Source organism: Lissotriton vulgaris, unplaced genomic scaffold (assembly GCF_964263255.1).
Source record: "Lissotriton vulgaris unplaced genomic scaffold, aLisVul1.2 SCAFFOLD_1535, whole genome shotgun sequence".
In the NCBI taxonomy this organism is placed as follows: Eukaryota; Metazoa; Chordata; class Amphibia; order Caudata; family Salamandridae; genus Lissotriton; species Lissotriton vulgaris.
The window spans coordinates 429159-451352 of record NW_028248545.1 but is presented as its reverse complement, the minus strand read 5'-3'; the positions used below and the strand labels follow the sequence as shown (position 1 = coordinate 451352).

General features: G+C 48.7%; 1 protein-coding gene across 2 annotated transcripts in view; it reads left to right on the top strand.

Moving 5' to 3' along the window:
- LIG1 (DNA ligase 1) overlaps positions 1–22194 on the top strand; it is a 397262-nt gene that overhangs the window by 38535 nt on the left and 336533 nt on the right. For both annotated transcript variants that reach the window (XM_086950012.1, XM_086950011.1), the window contains exon 4: positions 19359–19863. In XM_086950012.1, the coding sequence (XP_086806138.1) occupies positions 19359–19863 (505 nt within the window). The remainder of the gene's footprint in view (positions 1–19358; positions 19864–22194) is intronic.

Here is a 22194-nt window from a genome sequence, read left to right as displayed (position 1 = left end):
CTCGTGCCACTTGTAGAGCCTTCGCCTAATATCAAAATCCTAACTTCTTCCTTTAGCTTTAAAATGAATTCCTGTCTAACTGACCGGGTTAGCCTGTGCGCTATAAAGCACAGTATGTCTTTGCAAGAGAGTATTTACTCTTTGCATTCATGTTCTTTTGTTTGTTTTTTAGTTGCAGATTTTTGCACGTTTGAGTGTTCTCACCTGGTGCCGCTGCATGCCCCTCAAGCTCAGTCAGGGGACTTGCATATGGTAGAATCAGTCCATCATTTAAACCACTGTATAAATGGAAAAATGCATATGAACCCCCAGTCACTCAGCTACTAGCGCAAACAGCATTGGCTAGAGTGGGCAGCCCTGCGGGGGTGCCTGTCTTTATTTCAAGCTTTCCAATATTATTTGTCCTGTCCTCACCTTCACATGCCAGATCCAAATCCGATTTTCATAGTATTTATTTATACCCTATTGTATCAAAGGCTTCTTCCATATCTAGTATCGCAAGTGCTTGCTGTTGCTCTACTACTGACAATTAATCTGCCTATCTACGTAAACCGCCTTAAACTTTGGATGGTGTTTCTGCTTGGTTTACTTTCATTAGCTGGTTTTCCAGTGCTTAGCTCAAGTACTTAATATCCATGTTTTTAATAAATAGCAATACAGTGCCTTTGATCCGTACCTTGCTTTGTGATCATTGTTTTTGTGACCTCTAATGTATTTGGCAGTATTCTGCCCTTTGTTGAGAGCTCATTGAGCATCTCTTTTAGTATATTGGAGAATATATGGTATAAATCTTCATGGAACCATCACTTCTCTGTGCCCTGCCTGCATTCAGATTCCCAATGACTCCTGTCAGTTTAGCTTTCACCAGGAGGGCATTCAGTGTTTTTAACTGGTCCTTAAGAGCTTGGTTGTGGATTATAATCTTTCATGTATATGCCTAAGGTTTCCTTTATTCGTTCTTGCCTCACTACCATATCTCCTTCCTGAGTCCTAGGTTTATAGAGTAGGGTGGTATCTCCTAAGCAACCAGGTCCGTGTTATCCGCCTTCCACTATACTGGCTGCTGATATTTGTGCATGAATCTGTCCCAGGTTTCCTTCCTGCAGAAGCCTTAGGGTTCCTACCCCCTCCACCCTCTCTAAATTTGTCATCTCTACATTTTCTAGTTCAGAATTGTGTGCCATATTTTTGGGACATGAATTCTCTCCTCTGTATCATTTGCATGGAAACTCCCACTAAGTTGCATGGCTAGTCTTTGTGTCCTTGCCACTAACCAGAAAAGCCCCATCCTTCAGTACCTCTGTTTGCATTGTCCATAATGGGATCTGCTGCTAACAATTCTCTCCTACGTGAGTAGTACACACCAAAGAGGATGGAACGCACAAGATATTTTATTTTAAGCTTTATTGGAGAATTTCGATAACTTCAAAATGTTAAATGTGTTTTTGTTCAAATCTGTTTATTGTGAACACAGCGATAAGCCTACAACCCCGTGTTGAAGCCGGCCGCGCATAAAAGAACTCATAAATGCATACCACCCGGCGGGGAAAAGCTGAGCATTAACACAGCGCCCTGCCTACAACCCCTCCGGGGGGCCGGCTGCGTGGCTTATGGATAACGATTGCAGGAGTGGCCACACGCGGCTGCTGTATCACCGTGCGGGGGAGGCGCAGTGGAAGTCGATAACTGCAGTGTCACATTTCAAAAAGGCCCAACGGGGCACAAACTGCCCCAGAAGGGGGCGAAGGCCAGAGCGGCAAGTAGGAAGGAAGAAGTCATGTGAGGGCTAAGCAGAGGTGAGGGGGAGGGAGCCAGGGGGAGATAGCAATAGTATCGCAGCTGTTGGCGGGAGGGCAAAACCAGGCGGGCTTGCGGGTCGTAGCAGTGCCTGCATTGGGGAGAACAGTCAGGGGCATAGTCTGCTCGGGTCAGCAGGGATAAGGGCGTCCTCAAATAGGTGCAGCGCACGGAGCCTAGGGGGCATGTGACGCGCATAGCTGATAGAGCACAGGTGGCGCACAAGGGGTTCCCACACTGCTTTGAAGCGTGCGCCCCTCATTTGGATCCGCGCCGTAAGCATTTCCATAGCCAGGACCTGCCAAAGGCGCACAAACCAGAAGGCTATCGGCGGCGCTTCAGCCCGTTTCCAGTATAAAGCGATGAGTTGCTTGGCAGCGCCTAGCATTTGGAGCGTAAGGGTCCAGTCGCTGCGCGTGAGGGCCCTAAGCGCAGGGGGTCGAATGCCCAGCAGAAGCGTGCAGACCTCTTCAGGCAGGGGAAAACCCAACACCTTCTTGATGTGACTGAGCACCTTCTTCCAAAAGACAGCTAGGGCAGGGCACGTCCACCAGATATGCACAAAGTCACCAGTCGCAGTGCCACACCTCCAACACAGCGGCGAGGCAGTGGGGAACATTTTGCTAAGTCTCAAGGGAGTGTAGTACCATTGCGTGAGCATCTTGTAGGCGTTTTCCCTCTGTGGAATGCTACGGTAGATTTTGGGGATATCGTTCCACAGCCTGGCCCACTGGGATGGCTCTATGTCGGCGCCCGCCGCCAACTGCCATTGCCCCTGGTAGGGGTGGGCAGGTGGTGAGGTGGGATGTTGCAGTATGTTGTATATCTGGGAGATGAGCCTCTTCAGCCCCCCTAGAGAGCGTGCCAGCTTCTCGAAGGGCGTGTAGGCCCTGGTGGCCGCCCGGTACATGTCGTCTCCCATAGTCCAGTGGCGCAGCTGGGCGTACTGCAGGCCGGCAGTCGAGGGCAGACCGAACTCCTCCTTGCAATCAGGCCAAGATTTGGGCGAACCTCCATCAAAGAGGTCCCCTATGACCCTGCAGTCTCCTTGCGTCCAGCTTTCGAATGCGCGGGTCCGGGCTGCGGGAGGGAACTGCGGGTTACCAGCGATGGGGGTGTGCGGAGATGGGAACGTGGTAAGGCCTTTGCGTACCGCCACCCTGTCCCAGATGTCCAGGACCGTTTTCGTCGGGACCGCCATGTACGCACTTCTGGAGCGCGCCACTCGCGGCAGCCAAGGCAGATCCCAGATAGTGCGCCCCGTGACCACCCGGTCCATATGGAGCCAGTGCTTATCACTTTCGCGCACGCCCCATTCAATGACAAACCGGAGATGTGCCGCCCAGTAGTAGTGGAGAAGGTTCGGGCAGGCAAGGCCGCCCCTATCCCTCGGTTCCATAAGGACCTTCTGTGAGAACCGGGGACGTTTACCACCCCAGATGAACGACGTGAGGTCACGTTGGAGACTCTTTATGCAGTGGAGAGGGAGTGGGGTGGGTAGACATTGAAAGACATAGAGGATGCGAGGGAGAATCGACATCTTGACCGCGTTGAGCCGCCCTAGCCATGAAATCATCAAGGGCTTCCATTTTCGCAGGTCCGCCAGGACTTCTTTGCGGCAAGCCGCCCAGTTCCTCGCGGACCAGGAGTCCAGATGGGGCGTCAGGTCGAGACCCAGATACCTAATGTGGCTCTCCGCCCATCGGTAGGGCGTAGTCCCTTTCAGAGAGTGGACCTCCTCTTCAGGGATGGTGAGGTTGAGCGCCCAGGATTTGGTGTGGTTGATTTTAAGTCCGGACGCTTGTTCATATAGGCAGAGTGCATCGTGCACCGCAGGGAGGGATTCGCTGGGGCGCGTAAGAGTAAGGATCAGGTCGTCTGCGAAGAGCGCCACCTTGTTGTCGCTGCCCCCGTGGGGTATTCCGTGGATGTCAGGAGTGTGCCTTATCAGTGCCGCAAGCGGCTCCACCGCGAGGGCGAACAGGAGCGGCGAGAGCGGACACCCCTGCCTCGTGCCCCTGTGAATCGATAGCGGCGGTGTCAGCTGGCCGTTGACCCGGATTCTGGCCTGCGGTCCAAGATAGGGGGCCATGAACCTGGCGATCATTTTGGGACCGAAGCCAAGTTTCTGGAGGACCGCTCTCAAGAGGGCCCAGTCGACCCGGTCAAAGGCCTTCTCCGCGTTGAGCGAGAGGAGGCAAGCCGGGATGTCCCAATGTCGCACCTTCCCCACTAGGTGCGCCAACCTGCGCACGTTATCAGCCCCCTGTCGATCCCGAATGAACCCCACCTGATCCGGGTTTATCAACCCCGGCATGTAAGGGTCCAACCGTTTGGCCAGGAGTTTGGTGTAGATCTTCAGGTCGGTATTCAGGAGGGCGATGGGGCGATAGGAAGCACACAGGTCGGGGTCCTTCCCAGGCTTAGGGATTAGCGCGATCTCCGCCGAACCCATGTCAGGGGACGGACCAATGGTGTCGGAGAAAGAACTATACAACCGCAGTAAGTGCGGGCGGAGTTGGGTCGGGAAGACGCGGTAGAAGGTCAGAGGCAGACCATCCGGTCCCGGGTTTTTTCCAGGGGGGAGGTCCTTGACGGCCGCCGAGATTTCCTCCACTTGCAGGGGTTCTTCCAATGCAGCCGCGCATGCCGGAGTCAGCGAAGACCCCTCGTAATCCGCAAGAACGGCCTCCCGCGCCTCAGCCGAGGTAGAGTCCTTTGCATACAGGGAGGAGTAGTAAGCAACAAAGGCCTCCTGCTTAGTTTTTTCAGTGGTGGCGCAGGTGCCGTCTTGACGTCTGATATTGGCAATGTGAGCTCTGGCTGCACGAGCCCGCAGTCTGCCAGCAAGAAGGCGTCCTACCTTATCCCCACCCTCGTAATAGCGTTGCTTGAGCGCCAGCAGGGAGCGCTCTGCCTTGTTAGTGCGCAGTGTGCGGAGTTGCCCCATAAGGTTGGCGAGCGTTCTCTTAGATGCCTGCGAGGGACAATCCCTGTCCCGAGTTTCCGCCTGTTTGATCTCGCTGGCCAGGTCAGTTTCTAGGTTAGACGCCTCACGTCTCCGCGCCACCGCTAGGGAGGTAATGTGGCCTCTAATGGTGGCCTTGAAGGCGTCCCAGACCGTCCGGAAGGGCAAGTCTGGGGTATCGTTAATGGCGAAGTACGAGTCTATGGCGTCGCGAATGCTGGCGACATCCTCCGGATCCCGAACGATACTCGGTGGAAGGACCCATCTCCGCTCCCGAGGAACACGAGCCAGCGGGTCCTGCAACAGAAGGTCCACATGCGCATGATCCGAAATGGAAATGTCGGAGATAGATGCCGTCAGAGACTCTCGGGTCAGTTCAAGGGAAGTAAAGAGATAATCCATACGGGAGTAAGTCCTGTGGGAGTGTGAGTAAAAGGAGTAGTCCCGGGTTCCCGGGTTGTGGTAACGCCACACATCCACAAGTCCCAGGTCTGTGATCTGCGCTCTAAGGGCAGAGGACATTGCTCCCGTGCCATTAACAGAGGCCCCCGCCCGGTCCAATTCTGAGTCCCACACTAGGTTGAAGTCCCCACCCAGGATCATGTTGGGGTCACCCGATTTAAACTGGTCCCGCAGAAGCGCTTGGAGGTATTTATCCTGCGACTGGTTGGGCGCATATACACAGCCCAGGGTGAACTGCGCGCTCCCCAACTGCACCGTGGCTCGAAGGAAACGCCCGTCAGCACTCTTGTAAGGTTTCGTGGGTCCCCGTCTAAAGCCAGCCCTGCAGAGGATTGCCACCCCGCCGTCTTAGTCTGTGGATGCCCAGAATTGCGTGGGGTATCGAGGGTGCGCCATGCGCCTGGTGTCCCCCTTCAGAAGGTGCGTCTCCTGGAGGAGGATGATGTCAGGGGAGTGGTTTAAAAGATAGCGCCATACCTGATTCCGCTTATTGGGGGAGTTGAGCCCTTCAACATTGAGGGAGAGGACTTTCAGGGGTGCGGGGAGGTTTGCCGTCATCGCGCTAAGGGGGTCGGGGCCGCGCCTTCACCCATGGAGCACCTCCCCCCACAGACAGGGCAGCGTCCGCCTCCCCCCGCCCCCGTCGCGCCAGCACCCACGGTCCCCACCCCGCCCCCCACAATGCATGCGCGGGGAGAAAACCAGAGGAAAGGGCAGCGCGAGAGAAAAGTAGGAAAAAGAGAGAGTAGGAAAATAATGAGTGCAGAGAAAGAACATAACCATAACAGGCCAACAGGGCCACAGCACAGTGTCCCAGGTACCGGGCATCCTCTACCCGAGGGTTCGGACGAACACAGGAATGTCACTTCCTACGGGACAAAGTGAGGGTGTGGAGGTCCGAGAGGGAGAATTCTGGCCGTCCCGCTGCCCATCCACCCCGCTGTCTTGGGGAAGTCCGGGGGCAGCAAGAGCAGGAAGGCACTGGGGGGCGTCAGGGCTCGATGGTGGGGACCAGGGACCGGAGAGGACGGAAGCCACAGGCCGCTCCCTCAGACCCCCCATGGGGGGGGGGGGAGCGAGGGCGGTTCACGAGAGTAGCCAAGGCCCCCAGCACCATGAACAGCAGGACAAGGTCTCCGTAGCGTGACAGAGCGGACCCAAAGGCCCAGAGATCGAGTGCAGGCTCAGAGCAGCATAAGTCACAGCGTTCCTAATCAAAGTCCGTCTGGAGTCGGGGGACGATCCTCTCCTTCAGTGCCAGAGGTGAGGAGCTGGGAGGCCTGCTCCTCGCGGTCACCCTCAAGGGAGCGTATGTGCGCAATAATGTCATGCTTGGCCTGGGATGCGGAGCAGCAATCCACCAGGGGGGTGCGACGATGTCTGCGCACCGTGGACCAGTCCGGGCGAGGAGGGGCCCTCTCCGGGCGATGAGAGCGGGATGGGCTGTGGTCCGGGGAGTCCGGCAGGCCAATCAGTTGGGCCGCCTCACGGTAGGACCGGAGGGCCCTGCGTTTGTCCTCCCACCGGAAGATGAGGGCAAAGGGGTGCCCCCACTGGTAGGAGATGTTGAGGGCCCGGAGTCTCTCGGTGACCGGGCGGAAGACCTTCCTCCTGTGGAGTGTGTTAGGGGCCAGGTCTTGGAAGATCTGGATCTTGTGTCCTCCGTAGCGCAGGTCTGGGGTGTCCCTTGCCGCCTTCAAAATGGCCTCCTTCTCCGTGAAATAGTGCAGTCTGGTAACGATATCAGGCAGGAGGCCCGCCTTGCCACCCGCCCCAAAGACTCGATGGGCCCGATCCAGGCGCGGCGGGGAAGCGTCGTTCCTGCCCCACACCTCGTGTAGGAGTTGGGCCACATAGGCCATGGCGTCAGTCCCCTCTTCTCCGAGTGGCACTCCCCGTATTCGGAGGTTATTCCGGCGTCCCCTATTTTCCAGGTCCTCCTGCTTGATCTGGAGCTGAATGTGTTGCTCCTCGAGGGTCGCCACCCGCTGCCATAGCTGTTCCAGGTCTTCGGTGCGGGAGTCGACCGTTTTTTCGAGGCCATCAACCCGATCGCCCAGGTCGGTGACCTCCTTGCGAAGCTCCTTGACGCACGTGTGGACCTTCGACCTGAGGGACCCAATTTCGGTTTTTAAGTCCGACACGAAGGAGGACATAAAGGCCTGAGTCACCGGGGGGGGAGTCAGTAGGGGGCCGGGATTGCCCCCCCGACGAGGATGGGCCCCCGGAGGAAGGCGACGAGCCTGTTTTTTGCTCCACATGGTGGCCACTGAGGTGCCCTTGGTTGTTGCCGCTGGCGGGTCCTTCGTGCCCCCCCTGCCACGAGTCATAGTCCACTCCGGGTGCACAGCAAAGGGAGGAAGGGTGGTCTGTTGCGAGCGGCCCCCGGTCCGCGCTGACAGAGAGTCCAGTAGAAGCCCCCGCAGTCCGCGTGGCGGCGAGCAGCACAGGGGAAGCCAGCTGCGGAGGCCTGGTTCAGGACAACGCCGGTGTCTCTCTAGAGTCCCCTCAGCTCAGCGACTCCGGGCCTAGGACAAAGGCGCCAAACCGCAGGGCAGGAGAGATAATAATAATAATAATAATAATAATAAAGGAGTTTATAAAGCGCCTGGTGACGCCGTCCCGGCGTGTCCCCGCGCTGTGGAGAGAGTAGCAAGAGAGAGGGCGAAATTAAAGGGTATATAGGTAAGTTTTTAAAAGTTTCCTGAAAATTGTTTCTGTTCCAGCTAGTCTAATGTTCATAGGAAGGAAGTTCCAGTTTTTGGCTGCCAACACCCGAAAAGATCGTCCTCCCATTCTGGCCTTTCTTATACGAGGAATTTTAAGGAGACCAGTTCCCATAGAGCGAAGTGCTCTGTTGGGCTCATAGGAAATGGCTAGATCCTTGAGGTATTCAGGGGCTTTCATAGAGTTAATCCTGTAGCATATGAGGAGTGCTTTGAATAGGATCCTCTTTTTTATAGGAAGCCAATGGAGAGCATCCAAGGTGGGCTTCGATGGAGCTCTTTTAGGTAGCCTAAGGACTAACCGTGCTGCCGTGTTTTGGAGGACTTGTAGCTTTTTCATATTCTTTTCTGTTGTCCCTAGGAGTAGCACATACCGTAATCAATACGGGAGATGACTAGTGCTTGGGTCAGGGTGCGTCTGGCCTCTAAAGGAAGGAGGTCCAGAGTTCGATTTAAGGTTTTTAGCACCCCAAAGCACTTCCCTACTACTTTGTGGACGTGGCTGTCAAAGGAGAGTTTGGGATCAACCCAGACCCCTAGGTTCTTGGCTTCCTTGCCGGGGGTGGGTAAAGGTCCCAGACAATGGGGCCACCAATCCTGAGTCCAGCTGGTATCGCTACCACCTATCACAAGAACCTCTGTTTTGGAGCCATTGAGTTTCAGGCAGTGTTGGTGTGAGAAGTTGGCCTGGTATATAATGCTCACTAATTCTTAGTGATCACTTTGTACCATGCCAAGCAACCCTTATGATGATGGTTGTAATTCAACCTTGTAGACCAGTTATCCTAGTGGTAACGTGGACAAAGCAGTCTTAGGCTAAACTCTGAAAGGCATGTGAAGCCAGCTGTTATACCATACACAACCCCCTTGAATACCAAATGAAAGGGACACCACACAGATATATATTGAAAATATATATTGATTTATTAACTATAAAATCCCCTGGACTCTTTATGAGCACAGAAGCACAAGCGTTAAATCACAAGACAGTTTAAAATACACAAAAGTTGCACAATATGGATGAGCCCTAGGGGCCACCTAAACCATATACTAAGAAAGTGGTATAAGAGATACCAGGAGGAAAGTGAAGAGGCCGAGGGCCTTGGGAATCGCTGGAGCTATTCGAGACTGGCAATGACTAAGTCGGGAAAGGCCCACGGGACTCGGGTGCAGTGTTCAAAATGCACGCACTTCTCAATACAAAGTCTATGGTGCGTAAAAAGCACAAAGTTAGGAACCTTCCGAGTGACCTACGGAGCTGAAACTTAAAACACAGGCCCTTGGGATGTGTACCAGTGCAGGAGCACCGGCGGAGCTGAGTTACCTCACCCACAGGAAGCGGGTGCACAGGGTCGAAGCTGTGTCGGGTTTCGTCACGCTGGTCGATGGTGCTTGGAGCTGAAGATGCTGCAGGCGGCTCGATGAGAAGAGTTCCGGTGGATCCAAGGGTGGATCTGAAGATGTGAAGACCTGAAAGCAGAGGGGACAGTGTTCAAAGTCACTAGCCAGTGACTACCGTGGAACCAGATTGGAACCAGGCGATGTCGGGTGCAAACAGGCGTTGTCGGGTAGCTTCTTTCTGCAGCCACGTGGATACCCGGGGTCGAGGACGTCCAGGAGTCGGTCACGAGCTGTCCCACGTAGGCTTCTCGCTGTTGGCGGTGTCGGCGACCTGATCGGAGCAAACAGGCCTTGGCAAATGCAAGCCACGCAGAAGTTGAAAGATGCTGTTCACTCGGACCAGCAAGGTCAGAGCGGGTGCTCCTTTTCACAGGAGCTTGGGTACGTCTGGAGCAACCAGACCTGCTGTGTAAATCTTCGGGTTCGTCGCCAAGATGGCCGCTGACCACGTGGCTAGTGGCCGGGATGGCGCGTCGAGTGGCACAATGCCAAAGGGCCCCACGCAGATCGTGGAGATGCTGGAGGGCTGCTCTTCGGTGCAAGGGCTGCTCGGTGGTGGGGGTTCTCAATCCCCAAAGCACAACGTCGAGGATGCCTCAGAAGCTGCGCAGTCAGCTTTTCGAGTGTCTTTCAAGAGGTCCGGTCCCACGTCACTCGGTGCCTCCACGGGTCCCTTCTTCGCAGGGACTGTGGATCGGGCTCTGAGAGGTCTGGGAGTCTGGTTCTTGTCGGGCTCTGGGCTCGGTCTCCGGCGGGAGGCGGCGGCAAAGCAGACGTCGAGTTGCTGGTTGGTACCTGTGTTCACAGGGTGGCCACTCCTAGGCCACAAGGGAGATTCTCTTCAGTCTTCTGTGCAGCAGAATGTCGAAGTCCAGTCTTCTTCTTGTTTAAAGTTGATTTCGGGATGATCTGCCGTGCAATGGCACTGCTCCCCCTCTTATTCCCAAACTGGGGGTGGATCACCTACTAGGTCCCTCCTCTGGGAGGAACCAGGAAGGGGGGCGGTTACACCCCCTTTCCTTTTCCAGCTCCGCGCCGAACCGGTTTGGACTGGCCTATGCACGGGGACACCTTGTGTGCCCCGGGCATGTCTGATTCTATTCAGCCCTGTCCTACCCAATACACAAAATCCTGTCTGGGGTGGTGCTCGCACCTCCCAAGGCAGGAAACCCTTTGTCCAGGCCACCATCTGCCGAGTTTCGGTCAGCAGCAGGAGGCCAGACTTGTGTCTGTGGTGGCAGCGTCCATTTTGTAAAGCTGAGGCTCTGTTTAACTTTAACCGGGGTTAAGGCTACACACATGTCGTGTCCCTCTAGAAGGGTGGAATGCTATCCCCGTCGCCAGAATTGGCGAGGGGATAGTATTCCAATTCGTATGACCCCTTACTCGACATGTTTTGATAAAGCCAAACCAAAGATAGCATTTAACCGCGAGGATTATAATGCACTTAAGAGTATATGGTATGGCAATATCCCGGAACAGCTTAGGGAGTTGTTCCCGACAGCTGCAGACAGGCTCAGCTCATGCTAGAGCACCATCTCACATATTTCCAAGCACTCTGCCTCCAGGATTGATGAGGCCTTCCATAGGAGTGGCTGATAGGAACATATGTGTCCAGTTTAGGGTTAGGCACAGACATACTGTACCTAAGTAAGAGGTGATTACACCAACTTACCCCAGCTGCGTGATCAGCCAGTTGTGTCAAATATGGAGGCCAGGGGTGGCACAATACATGCTGCAGCCCCTGGCAGGCCTTGGCTACACCTATGCCCTGGGTACCTATGGTACACTGTTACAGGGGCCTATAAGGTGAACCAATTCCAATTGTGTTATGCACCTAAGGTACATGGAGTCCATTTTAAGGAGAGAGCAATCAGCCTGGGGCCCTGAATAGCAGGATCCCAGGCCAACTAAGTCAAAAACCAGCTAAACACCAGGCAAAAAGTTTGGGGGTAACCATAGTCAGATATGGCAGAGGTCCCCGCATGGAGGGGGCAGGGCTGTCTCGGTGGCGTCCAACAGTGCAGGGTGCAGTGGTAAACAGCGCTGGCACCAGCAGCCTCAACAGAGCCGCCCGGGTAGCCGTCCGACGCCGCAAAGGGGGGGGATCCGCCACAGTCGGGGCGCAGGCAGCCTCCGGTGCTTTGTCGACGGCGGTGATCGGCCATGCTCAAGGTGAGCTGAGCCAGGCGCCTCCGCGGCAGACCCTGCAGGAAGATGGCGGCCGGCGGCCGATCGCGGAGGCTCTGGGGCTCCGGGCGCCGTCAGCGGGATCCCCAACGGCCAGGACTCGTTCCGGGGTGCAGCGCTGACAGGGCTCACAGGGCAGGGGGGGCCCCAGGAGAAAGAGCCCCCCCAGACTTCGCAAAATCAAGCTTAAGGAACAGCGGGGCGACGGAGCTCGCACGAGACGCGTCCGCTCACATCGCTGTCTCGGCCACGCCCCCTTAAATGTGTTTTTTTTAATATATTTTTTTTTTGGTCTGGATACGGAAAGATCTCCATTAAACACAACATATATGGGAGGGCTTTGAGTTGGCCCATCTCGTCAATTGGCATGCTTTGGAAGCCCTCTTCAGCCATTGGCTTGTTGATTTGTCTATTGTATTTTAGTATTAACCCACATCATTTTACAGGTGTTTAGGTTTTTCCTCAGTTTTTTTTCTTGTTGGCTACTATGCACAGTAGTCTATCTGCTGATCACACATGTCTGCTTTAAAGCAGTCTTTTTCCAGGCTCCCAAATATGACATCCAAGAACCTTTCTAGGCTTGGAACGCACAGCTAATGTTATTCTGTGGGCTAACATAGATGACTCCTGTATCGAAACAAGGCTTGGAGCACACTAATTTCTTTTTCTATTCTGACAAATGGCACACATATTGAGCTAAGGCTCTACAAGTGGCTCGAGAATCTGCACCCATAGGGCCCACACATTGCTTTCTAATATACAATTAACTGATACCTTTTTACAGCAACTGTCATGGATGGCAAACGTGCTGCTGGCAGGACTCGTCTGTCCTCATCCATAGAGAAGAGGAGACGTTGCCGGTGCATTGAATGCTAAATGAGCTGGAATGTGTATTTGGTGTCGTAGCAGCCCCTCCCTCTCATATATGATGCAATGTTCTAGCAATCAGACACACTGTATAACATCTGATGCAGGAAATTAATACCTGATATGGACTCTACCAGATGAAATATATTGCCTACCTCTGAATATACATTTACTGGCATGTGGCCAACAGATACCTGCAGCAACCTTCACCCTGGCCGCTCCACAAAGTGTTGCGAGCAGCCTCTGGAGTTTCCACCTACCAAGAACCACAAAGGCTCTACCTCATCACATACATCATGGTGTCCGCCATTGGTGGTCTTGCCTCTTCTCAAGTGGCTGATTTTCCCTTGCAGACATTGTGTGAACTCTGTGCCTTTGATGCTTGAGCTCAAGTTTATTCCGGGCCTAACAGTATTCCGAATAAGATTCTGCTTTTGCGGGGGGCAGCTATTGCAATCTGTGTAATCTATGCTGAGATATTTATGGAAGAGGAGATTGTTGCAAGCAGCTAGGGCAGAGCTCTCGCAACACCGCATTATTGTCTAATGGCTGCCCGCTGGTTCTGTACAGGGCAGGATCACTGCATAGACAAGCTGTGATTGAGAAACTGCAAGCTAGCCAAGGTGAACTCTACCCATCACCTGATGAGCTGCTTCTTGCCACTGTTGGCCCCTCATGTAGTCCTCGCCTTTCATCCTGTTTTCTGAAAGGGCAGCATGATATTTATTTTTGTACTTACTCGGATTTTAGTTGGAAAGCTCCATCCAGTAGCATAAGACTAGGCCTGGGCAAATTTTTTTTAATTACACAGAGTAATCTGCATAATTTCAGTAACTTTTTTTGACGTAAAATGACGCGTTTATGCCCATTTGTGTGGTTATGAGTAATTTGCCACAAACATCCTACTGTTGGAGCACAGGAACAACAAACTTAGTGACTGGCTCCTGCTTTTTGTGTTCTGTTGTTTAGCACTTTTATTTTTTTATAGCACAATATACATTCTCATGTTCATTTGGATTACAATTCTGGCTTAATCTCGCGCAATTTTGATGTAATAATTTGACCGCAAATTATGTGAGTTACGACCACCCCTCCTTTAGACCTGCACAAAGACCGAAGTCAGAAAAAAAGCAGATAAAAGCCACATGGGTGAGCGACTGAAGCAAGCAAGCTTGTGTGTTTGTCAGGGTGGAGCTGCGGACTGGGCTGTGGAAACGCTGGGTACCGCTGGCCACTCACTACCTGCTAGATACAGCCATGAAAACTGAATAGAGAACCCCACGTTCTCTGTTTGTGTCAAAACATTCGTTGGGATTCCAAATTTAGACCTTGTTTTCGTTGTCAGTTTGTGTCTGGTTTTCATTGGTGCCAATATTTCTCACCAGAACACAAAAAACTAGCTGAAATAGTGTGTCTGGCACCCAAAGCTACTATATTTGTGGCCGACTGCAAAAAAAGTGTAGTTTTCAGAACGTGTGAAACCAATTAATTATCTAATAAGTTCTGCCTGTAGATTGATGGTTATGTAACTCTCGGACATGCCCTTCACCCGTAAGATTTATAAATGCGACCATTATTTCAAATAGCTTGCATTGCGCAGTTCCATTCCAATTAAATCAACTTCAGTTCATAAAGCTTGCATTGTAGTCTTACTGTTGAAAGTTCACTTCATTTAAAGCTGTGCTGTAGCAGAATCTAAGACCACCACTAGTCTTATAAAACACGCATATTTTAATTTTTGTAATCGAGATGCAAATTGATGTGCCCTTGAAACTGCTGATAAATGTCTGGTTTACGAAATATGTCTGGAGGGTTCAGAAAACCATTTGATGTTTGACACCACCTTACAATTCTTCTGTGCAGTGCCCAGCATCCATTAGCAGGGCTTGGTACATCATCTTTGTACTCTCACCTAATTACACTGAAAGCAAACTTCCCTTTTCCTCTTGACCACTCTTTGTCATGTCTGCTAGGCCGCTCACACACTCCGCACCATACCTCTGTAAATCTGCATTTACAATGGATAAGCACCAACATGGCAATTGTCATAGACTTTCTCTGGGCTCTTCTACTCTACTGTCACAAACCTAGGTGGCATGCTTTGCAGTATACAAAGAACAGGAAGCATTGCAAATTACAAAAGTCTGGCTCGGATCTTAAAGTGCCTCTTCAGTCACTGTTGTACTCCGCGTACATGCACTCTGTCACTCCTTTTGGCACTTATGCATCAACCCACTGATTTATTCTTGAATTCCCTCGGTCACTCATCCACTAAAAAATACACATACAAACTCCACAACCATATGAAAGTTAAATGAATAAAAGTAGGAAAGAGTAAAAAAATTGACACCGAACTGTAAATAGTGCATATCCATTGTAATAACAATCCACGCTGAAAGTCTATATTGGTTTTATCATATAAATTTCACGAAAATGGCAGGACCATTTCCCTTTTCATAACATTTGATAATATAAACCAATCAGACTTGACATTTCCCAATTAACCAATCAGGCCTTAAAGCCTTTATTACTGACTTGACACCGTAACCTGCTTAGGCCTTCTGGATGGTGCCTAAGCATTCCTACAAGGCAACTACCATTTATAAAGTCATAAAATTACAAATTACTATACTGTTGGCAAAACTATATATAAACCCTCTTCAGAAGACATCACTAGGATTATCATCCTGCACATCTTCAATCAACAGGGTTTGTCTGAGGGGGTAACCATCATCAAAACCCTATCCTACCATTGTAACCAGTCACCTTCCGTGTAGCAAAATACCAGTCTGCGGGCTTCAGCATGGCCTAATAATTAACAGAGGCAGGCATATTTGCTTTAACAGCAAATAAGGCTTCTAGTGCCTTTGGCATCATTTTTCTCAATAAACACAGCATAACTGACATTTGAGCTTTGCATAGCACATGACAGTATAGGTAGAGGAGGCGAATGAATTTTAAGTTACTGTACTGATTTGCTTTTCTTCAATAGTTTTGGTTTATTTCACTTGTTTTTAGATGGTCCCTACGGAGGGCCTGTTGCTTCAATTACTTTTCAAGGTGCATGCTATGGCTGTGCACGACTACCCCCATGGATGCTCAGCGCAGTGAGCGCACCAAAAGCAGCCGTGTCTGCACCTAGCTTGCGGCAATCACTGTTTTTTTTTCTTCTTTTTTTAATTGTCATTTCTGAAAGAAATCCTGGCTATAAAAACAAAATGGTCAGCAGTGCTGCCTTATGGAGTTCACTGCTCCTTCAGATGAAATGGAATCCTTAGAGGAGCTAGGATGGAGTATTGATAGAGCGCGCAGGTCACCCGGCTAGGATATTTTTACTAATACTCACCTGGGCCCATAATTTTTCATTTACAACCTTAACATTACTTTGAGTAACTCATGCTCTACTATCAGTATATCTTGAGATTCTCTATACTAACGGTTCCTATATCTATAACCTAGCAGAGTAGATACTAGGAACCTAATCACCTAGGATCAGGGAGTTGAGTATTCAAGCTAGGTAATCAAGAACATTTATAATATTTGAAAAATGAAATAACCACAGACTCTGGGTAGGTTCAAAACTTTATCTAATCGTTATCATATATCATGAGCAGGCAATTAAAAGCTATGAGACTATCTATAATCAAAAGCATAAGTAACGTATAACTGTGCAAAAGATAGATTATACTAAGCATTTAATAAAATTTGAATAAAAAGGAAGGTAAGTACAGGGAACATGCTATATTCAGATAACAATCTTTCGCAAACATTTACTAGAGGAGGGTAAAGAAAAAGAACATACTACCCTCGAAGACTTTATAGCAGTTAAAGAAAACTTAAATTTGAGATTCAGTATAGCTCAATACTATAGTGTAGGTAAAATTGGAACATACTATTCAATTCAGCTTATCTCCTAGAGGGAGGGTAAGATAAGGAACATATATTAATATAGAAACTATTTGGCATTAACTGAAGGTAGGTCGAAAAATGGAACATGCTAATAGACAAGTAATGCGTAAAAATCTCATTTATCAAGGGACAGGGAAGAAAAGGGAACACATGCAATTACTTTGTAATATTCGAGAATTAGTAAAACAAATATAGATAAGCAATCACCCTCACAGAATTTATATTTACCTAGGATAGAGTGAAGACCAACCCTGGCCACGGGTCAGTTGGAAATTACGGGAAGGAACCCTCGAGGACTTGGGTGCCAGTAGGCGAGCAGGTACAGCTCATGGATAGTCAGGACAGGATAACCCCAGAATTTGGATCAGGACCGGGTTCACCAAAAGGTACGACCAACACCCGCAGCTTCGGTTACATCGCCTGGCTACTCCCTCTCTGCAAGGAATCTGCCAATAACCCCGATTGGGTTCTCGAACCTCCCAGCAAAGTGCTTCGCAGCACTTTCAAGTCTGCAAAAACCCCGAATTGGTTTCTCGAACCTCCCAACAGAGTGCTTCGCTGCTCTCTGAGTTCAGTCACCTCTAGAGTGCGTTGGGTCAGTGACAGGTCAGCTAATCGGAAAAGTCGAACAATTCCTCTAGCTAAACCTACGCTAGTTATACTGTTTTTAGGGTCAATGTACCACCCCCAATGTTGCAAATGTAAGGATCCCCAATTTTGATTGGACAAAGGAGGAGGTTAAGTCCTCACCCCACCTAAATTTTACACTTTCTCCGGCTTAATATTCAATCTCTGTACCCACCCCTTATTTTCTATCTTCCCATGACATATGCTTTTCGACTAACAATGGTGAATACAATATTCATGTACAATTGTAGCAAGTTTAGTACAGTTCAACTTCGTTCAGCTAGGTTGAAGTTCAGGTTCCCAGGAGCATCTTGGCTGTGGCTGCCAGCTGGCCGTGTTCCACTGCTGCATAGTTCTCTTCCCTCTGCCATTGTGACCTGCGCAGTAGGGACTTCCAACATGAAGTAATAAGCACCTCCCAGGCCCAAATGATACGATACATGAAAAGCAAGAGAAACCAATTTAGAACACCATAATAAATGATTACACTGTATACCATGTATCATTATACTACACCCATTACTGTAATATAAACTATAGCATTATTGTTTATGCAGAACAAACAGCTTTGCGAAAGCGGCAATGCAAGCTTAAAGCATGTGAGAACACAGAGCAGCCATCTTAGCTTCATTGCACATGCGCAACTGTTTTCCCTCCAAAACATTGAATACGTCACGTCACATGGTTATGACTGACGCATGCGCAGTCTGAATTCCCGTGTAGCAGCGGCCATTTAATATGCAAGCGTATTACGGTTAGTAGACACATAGGCAAGCGTCCCTCGGACACCCCTTGTAATGTGAAATGTGCAATATTAGTAACAAAAACATGTTGGTTATTATTTTAACGTTATTCGAGGTTCATGAATACAAGCTTAACGTGCAAATCCTTGCTCCATCAGTATCGTGATTTGTTGCACTCTGGTATGTTGGAAAACGTCCCCAGCATGCTTAGTCTAAAATATGCCTATTTGTGGAAGTGTTTGCTATTGGTACGTGCAGTAGAAGTCAATAACTTAACCCCTTCGATGCTCATGGCGGAACGGTTCCATCATGAGCGTCGGTTGGCCTGTGCTCATTACGGAACCGTTCCGTCATGAGTCCATAAGCCCAATGGAACGTTCAGCAGAGCGCACAAATTTGCGCCGCGCTGATGAGGTTAATCCCTTCCAATAACCTAGATATTTTACTATTGTCAAACTTAATTCCCTGACTTAATCACTGCTGTGCTAAAATGTTCTAAAATTCTATTTCAGAATTGAAAATTTAAAAAAAAGCCTGAGGTGCGGTGGCAGTGATTTTTGTATTCCTTTGCGTTTTTTAAAGGGGATATGTTGGTGACTATGCAGCCGGTTGGCACTGATAAGCTTGCTGTTATTTTTTTAAAAAGGGAAACCATTGTTATGATCCTTGCCTGTCATTCACCTCATTATTCCTGTAGTGTAAGCATAAGTTTGCCTGAAAGTAAAAAAGTGTAGTATAAATGCTCTTATTCAGTGGAAGTCCACACATCTGCCCGCTCAAAAGCTTGTAGCATGAGGGGTCTCAACCTTTGGGCAGATCCTAAGCCCCTTTCTCATTATCGTTTCTTAAAGCTTTGTCTACCTGTGTTGTTAAGCTAGACCTAAATCGTGCATTGGCTATGTCAGTAGTCCCTCTTTTTCAGAACTGCATGCACAGGCTGATACAACCACATGCAGAACTGTGTGCAAAGAACATAACATTTTTAAACTTGTACAGTCGCACTTCACGTTCAACACACATGGCCCACCGGCAGCATGCAATGTCTATGGGACATACATTTATGATTGCCTATGGGCTTCTATATGTGCTGTTTTAGTAGAGTAAAAAATACATGTGGAAAACAACCCTGTTTCCGCAGTCAGTGCATAGTGGTGGCTATGTACAAATGGGTTAGCACACCTTTGTGCACTGCCTAACCAGGAATCTGCCATAGCTACTGACTTTGCAAATACGTTTTTTCTATAAATGGAGGCTTTTGCAAACTACAATATGCTGTTGCAGTTCAGAACAGATACTTACTTTGCTTGACCAGTTTCCAACTTAAATTTAACTCTGATTATTGCTCTTGTTCTATCCAATTATTTATTGAAAAGCCACATTTCTCTCATAATTATTCCGTTTTTTGGTTAGTTATGGTGGTCAACTTTTTCCACCTTATTTTTGTTTCTTTGGTCTTCGATCACTTGTTACACTTATTGCAGTGTATCTCTATGCCATCGGAAGATGTCCATGGCCAATTTCATGAGCACATTAATGTCTACTTTTGTCCCACTCTGTTTTTCAACCAACCAGCATTGGCAATTCTAAAACGACTGGCTTAGCCAGTGCTTGTTTTCCTTGTGAATAAGAAGTATTCTGAATCTGTTTCTCTTATCTATGTTTATATAGGTCTAAGAAACCTGAGCGGCCTTTGAAAGAGAGGAATGGGGTGGAATCCCCAGTATCCCGCGCACCTAAGAAGTATTCACGGGTTATCGAAAGTGACAGCTCTGAAGAAGAGGAAGAACACATGGAAGTGGAGGAAGAGCAGAAAAGCAAGTCTCCATCCAAAGCTAAAGTTTCTAAAAAAGAAAGGTCTTTGGAGAAGAAAACTGAGTCACCAGCCAAGAAACCAGATACTATAAAGGAAATGGAGGAGGAAAGTGAGATCCTAACTAAAGTTAGGAAACCATCGAAGAACTCCTCCTTAGAGGAGAAAGCTAACTCTCCAGTCAAAAAGACTGCATCTGCTACAAAATCCGAGGAGTTGTCGAAGAAAGAAGAATCTACTGCGACTGAATGCAAGGTGCTAACTACAGGTGAAAAGGTGGAAGTAGAGACCCCATCCAAATCTGGGAAACTATCAACAAAAGAAGAATCGGTGAAGACCCCGCTCAAGAGTATTGTGAAGCAGGTAGAATCATGTGTCTTAAATTTCAGTTGCTTATCCTTCACTCCATTCTCAACGTTCCTTTTGCTTCATGTTGTCAAGTTTCTGGTTATATACAATGTTCCTCTATATTCAACTACTCCCACTTTTAAAACTCCTACAGCATCAAGCATATTCAAACTAAATTAAAAGAGCAATCATATAAAAAAGAAATGCGGCAGCCTTAACATGGCTCACATATGCTGAAAAAAAGTAAATGAAAAGGTAAATGTAGCAGCAGGTGGCACAATTGCAATAGTATTGTCCATGGTGTACAACGACTATATTAAGAATCGCCATTAAATTGAAATATTTGGCTTTAACATATGCTTTTAAGAGTAGATGTCGGGTCTACCGCTTTTTTTACCTATCTTTTGATCAGATGTGACTAACTTTTCCCAAAGTTAACACCAGAAATAGGTATTTAGATGCTTTACATTGAAACTTTCCTACCATTCACTTAAACAAATCAAAAATAAAATGTAGCCTAATAGTTAAATTGCATTCAGAGGTTGAATGAATCCATTCGGGCAATAGCCTTTGTCATTTGCAGTTCATGCCTAGCCTTTCCGTGCAGCAGCATTCAGGCAATTGGTCTTAGAATTGCCAATATATATAACATAACAGTTGGCAAATCAATATCCACCTTTCCTAATGGGGCTTAACACTGATTCTCAGTTGTCTAGGCCCTACGGGTTTTCTCTGTGGACAACGAAAACCTGCATAATAACTAGGGGTGGGCGTAGTTCGCGAAGTAGCGCTACATGAAGTGCACTTCGCACTACGCGAACTTCACGTAGCACTACGCGAGCTGCGTAGTAGCATGTTCGCACTGTGCAAGATGCGTTTTCAATGAGTGCACAGTGCGGACAAGCATCCGGCACTGTGCAATCATTGAAAACCGCATCTTGCACAGTGCGAGCTGTAGTTTTCTGCTGCTGGAGTAGATTATTACTCGAGCTGCAGCTTTCTCAACGCGAACTGGTAGTTTCTCATTGAGAGCAGTCGCGAGCATGCGCAACCACTCACAATGAGAAACCTTACCTCCCCGCGTTGAGAATCTCGCCGGGATGTAATTTTGCTTGCTCGCGGTCGCGAACATGACGTTCAGGACCGCGAACAAGCAAAAAATTAGCGCTGCACTACGCGTGTTCGCACTGTGCTACGTGCAGCTCGCGTAGTGCGAAGTTGCGCAAACTCCGCTAGCGTAGTGCTTCGCCCAGGCCTAATAACATGCCACCATTAAAGGCCTACTGCCTCTTAACATATGCTTTTCACAGTAAATGTGTCTGCCCTACTGCCTTTGTTGCATCTTTTCATAATAGATTAGACCTATAGCATGTGACATTACTTTTTCCAGTTAACTAATGGGGCCTAGAACCTTAAGCATTGGCTTACTGCCAGTGACTGCTTTAGCTGGGTGCGACCAGTGCTATCGCATCGGGTGCCGGGGTCTATTGGGCGCCCTCTGCATGACCGACTGAACCAAGATCAGAACATCATACAAATATCTTTGTGTGTGCTGGATTTTTCAGGAGATAATTACAATAGCATAATAACTTTGATAGTTAATGCACTTGAGGGAGAGACTCCTAGTATAATAGCAGAGGGTTAATGTTCCTGTTGCAAAGCACAACGTGTCACATGCAGATCAGATTTATAGAGATTGCTTAGTGCGTTATTGCTTTTGTCACAGAGATCCTTTTTGTTTTGACTGTCATCAAAGAGTTGCATGCAAATTGAAAGCAAATGTTTCGAACCTTGTGTTTCCCCTCAATCTTTTGTTCTAAGTTTGCTCAAGAGTTCCTTTGGGTAGCAATACAATGTTATTAGTTTAGGACTCCAATCATTGAGTTACATTTATGGGTTTGATTTGCTAACAGTTTGAGCCTGGTTTGCATCACAAAATAGCGCGATGCCCTACTTTACGTCAAGGAGTCATACCAGGGGTAGCACTTTGACATTCCCATGCACTCGCTTATGGATTTTGAAGCTAATCCTCTAACTTTTCAGTCTGAGAAAGGATACTGAAGTGAACAGTCTAACATGCTGCCTGCAAAGAAAAGCTATTGGTTTAGTTTCCCTTAAAAACCCAAAAAACATTTAAATACTACTTAAATTAAAACGACAAATATTTCAAAATATATTTTAGTAGTTGCGAAAAGACTTTTTTAATTCTGATATGAGCTGGAAACAAATATTTTAACAGTATCAAAAATATCTCCTTGGTGATCTGCAAATGATAAATATTTGCTGAAACCCCATTTCCCTATTTATCAGTTGTATGCTATATCATTTTATCAGTTAAAATGCCTG